This window comes from Meriones unguiculatus, chromosome 14, assembly GCF_030254825.1.
Source record: "Meriones unguiculatus strain TT.TT164.6M chromosome 14, Bangor_MerUng_6.1, whole genome shotgun sequence".
NCBI classification, from domain to species: domain Eukaryota; kingdom Metazoa; phylum Chordata; class Mammalia; order Rodentia; family Muridae; genus Meriones; species Meriones unguiculatus.
The window spans coordinates 88,469,499-88,471,129 of record NC_083361.1 but is presented as its reverse complement, the minus strand read 5'-3'; the positions used below and the strand labels follow the sequence as shown (position 1 = coordinate 88,471,129).

The 1,631-nt window shown below is 41.9% G+C and overlaps 1 protein-coding gene across 1 annotated transcript; it reads left to right on the top strand.

Moving 5' to 3' along the window:
- The first annotated feature begins 549 nt into the window (after positions 1 to 549).
- On the top strand, positions 550 to 1,551 carry LOC110542194 (olfactory receptor 51G2-like). Its single transcript, XM_021628821.2, has one exon. It carries the CDS (start codon positions 550 to 552, stop codon positions 1,549 to 1,551), a length of 1,002 nt encoding a protein of 333 aa, XP_021484496.1.
- The last annotated feature ends 80 nt before the right edge of the window (positions 1,552 to 1,631 follow it).

Genomic DNA, 1,631 nt, shown 5'->3' with positions numbered 1-1,631 from the left:
GAGTGTGTGTGACCACTTTTTAATTGTTAATTTTAGGACTCTATGAAAAGTTATGAGTTCCATCATGGCCTCTTCATACCTATGTGTCATTAAAAACTTTGTTTTCATTTTTCTCTTCAATTGCTTTTTCTCTAAATGTCACTATCTCCAAGCTGATTAACTTCTTTCCCCAGTATCTGCTGCTATATTGTTGTATTCTACTACATTATCAGATTCCCACTTCTCTGAAAGTCTTTTCTTTTCCTCTCAAGATCGGAGGGGTCTTTAATGGGTTCGAATTCAGAAGCTGAAGAGAAGTCTTGACGGTAGATCTGTAGATCTCTTATTTTAAATTTAACAATTAAATGGAGATAGTGAAAGAGAAAAGAATGGATTTAGGTTTAGGTGCTAAAAGGCTTTTTGTTTGTTTGTTTTTTGGTTGGTTGGTTGGTTTAATTGTTGCTGCTCTTATCATTTACTGCCCAACCTCCCACCAGATCCTCGCCTCATTGATGCCTCCATCATTAGAAAATCATTGTGGAATTGGATTGTGCCCTAACAGCCAGCCCAATGGAAACCTCAAACTCCAGCAGCATCATGTCCTCCACATTCTACCTCACAGGCATCCCTGGTTATGAGGAATTTCACCACTGGATTTCCATCCCATTCTGCCTCCTCTACATTGTTGGAGTGACAGGCAATTGCATGATCCTGCACATTGTGCGGACAGATCCCCGGCTCCATGAGCCCATGTATTACTTCCTAGCTATGCTTTCACTTACTGACATGGGAATGTCCCTGCCCACAATGATTTCACTCTTTAGGGTGTTGTGGTCCATTTCACGAGAGATTCAGTTTAATGTTTGTGTGGTCCAGATGTTTCTGATTCATACCTTTTCCTTTACTGAATCGTCTGTGCTCTTGGCCATGGCCCTTGATCGATATGTGGCTATCTGCCACCCTCTGCGATATGCTACCATTCTCACTCCAAAACTTATTGGGAAGATTGGAGTTGCAGCTCTGCTCAGAAGTTCTATTTTGATAATTCCACTTATGGCCCGTCTGGCATTCTTTCCCTTCTGTGGCTCCCACGTTCTTTCTCATTCCTATTGTCTGCACCAGGACCTGATCCACCTTGCTTGTACTGACATCAGATTCAATGTCGTGTATGGACTAGTCCTCATTACTTTGCTGTGGGGCATGGACTCCCTGGGAATTTTTGTATCTTATGTGTTAATCCTTCACTCGGTGTTAAAAATTGCATCCCGTGGGGGCAGGCTGAAGGCACTCAACACATGTGCATCCCACATCTGTGCTGTTCTCATTCTCTATGTGCCCATGATAGGATTATCTATTGTCCATCGTTTTGCCAAGCATTCCTCTCCCCTCATTCACATCTTCATGGCTCATATTTACTTATTGGTTCCACCAGTGCTCAACCCAATCATCTACAGTGTGAAGACCAAACAGATCCGGCAAGGAATCCTCCATTTGATATATTCTCCCAAATTAGTTCTGCCACAATGTAGGCATATCATCAAGACAAGAAAGACATCCGTACTTGCTATGTGAATAATGGTAAATTGTCTGCTCCAGGTATATTGCATATAGAGTTGTCAACAAAACTAGAAACAAGTCAACAAAGACTCACA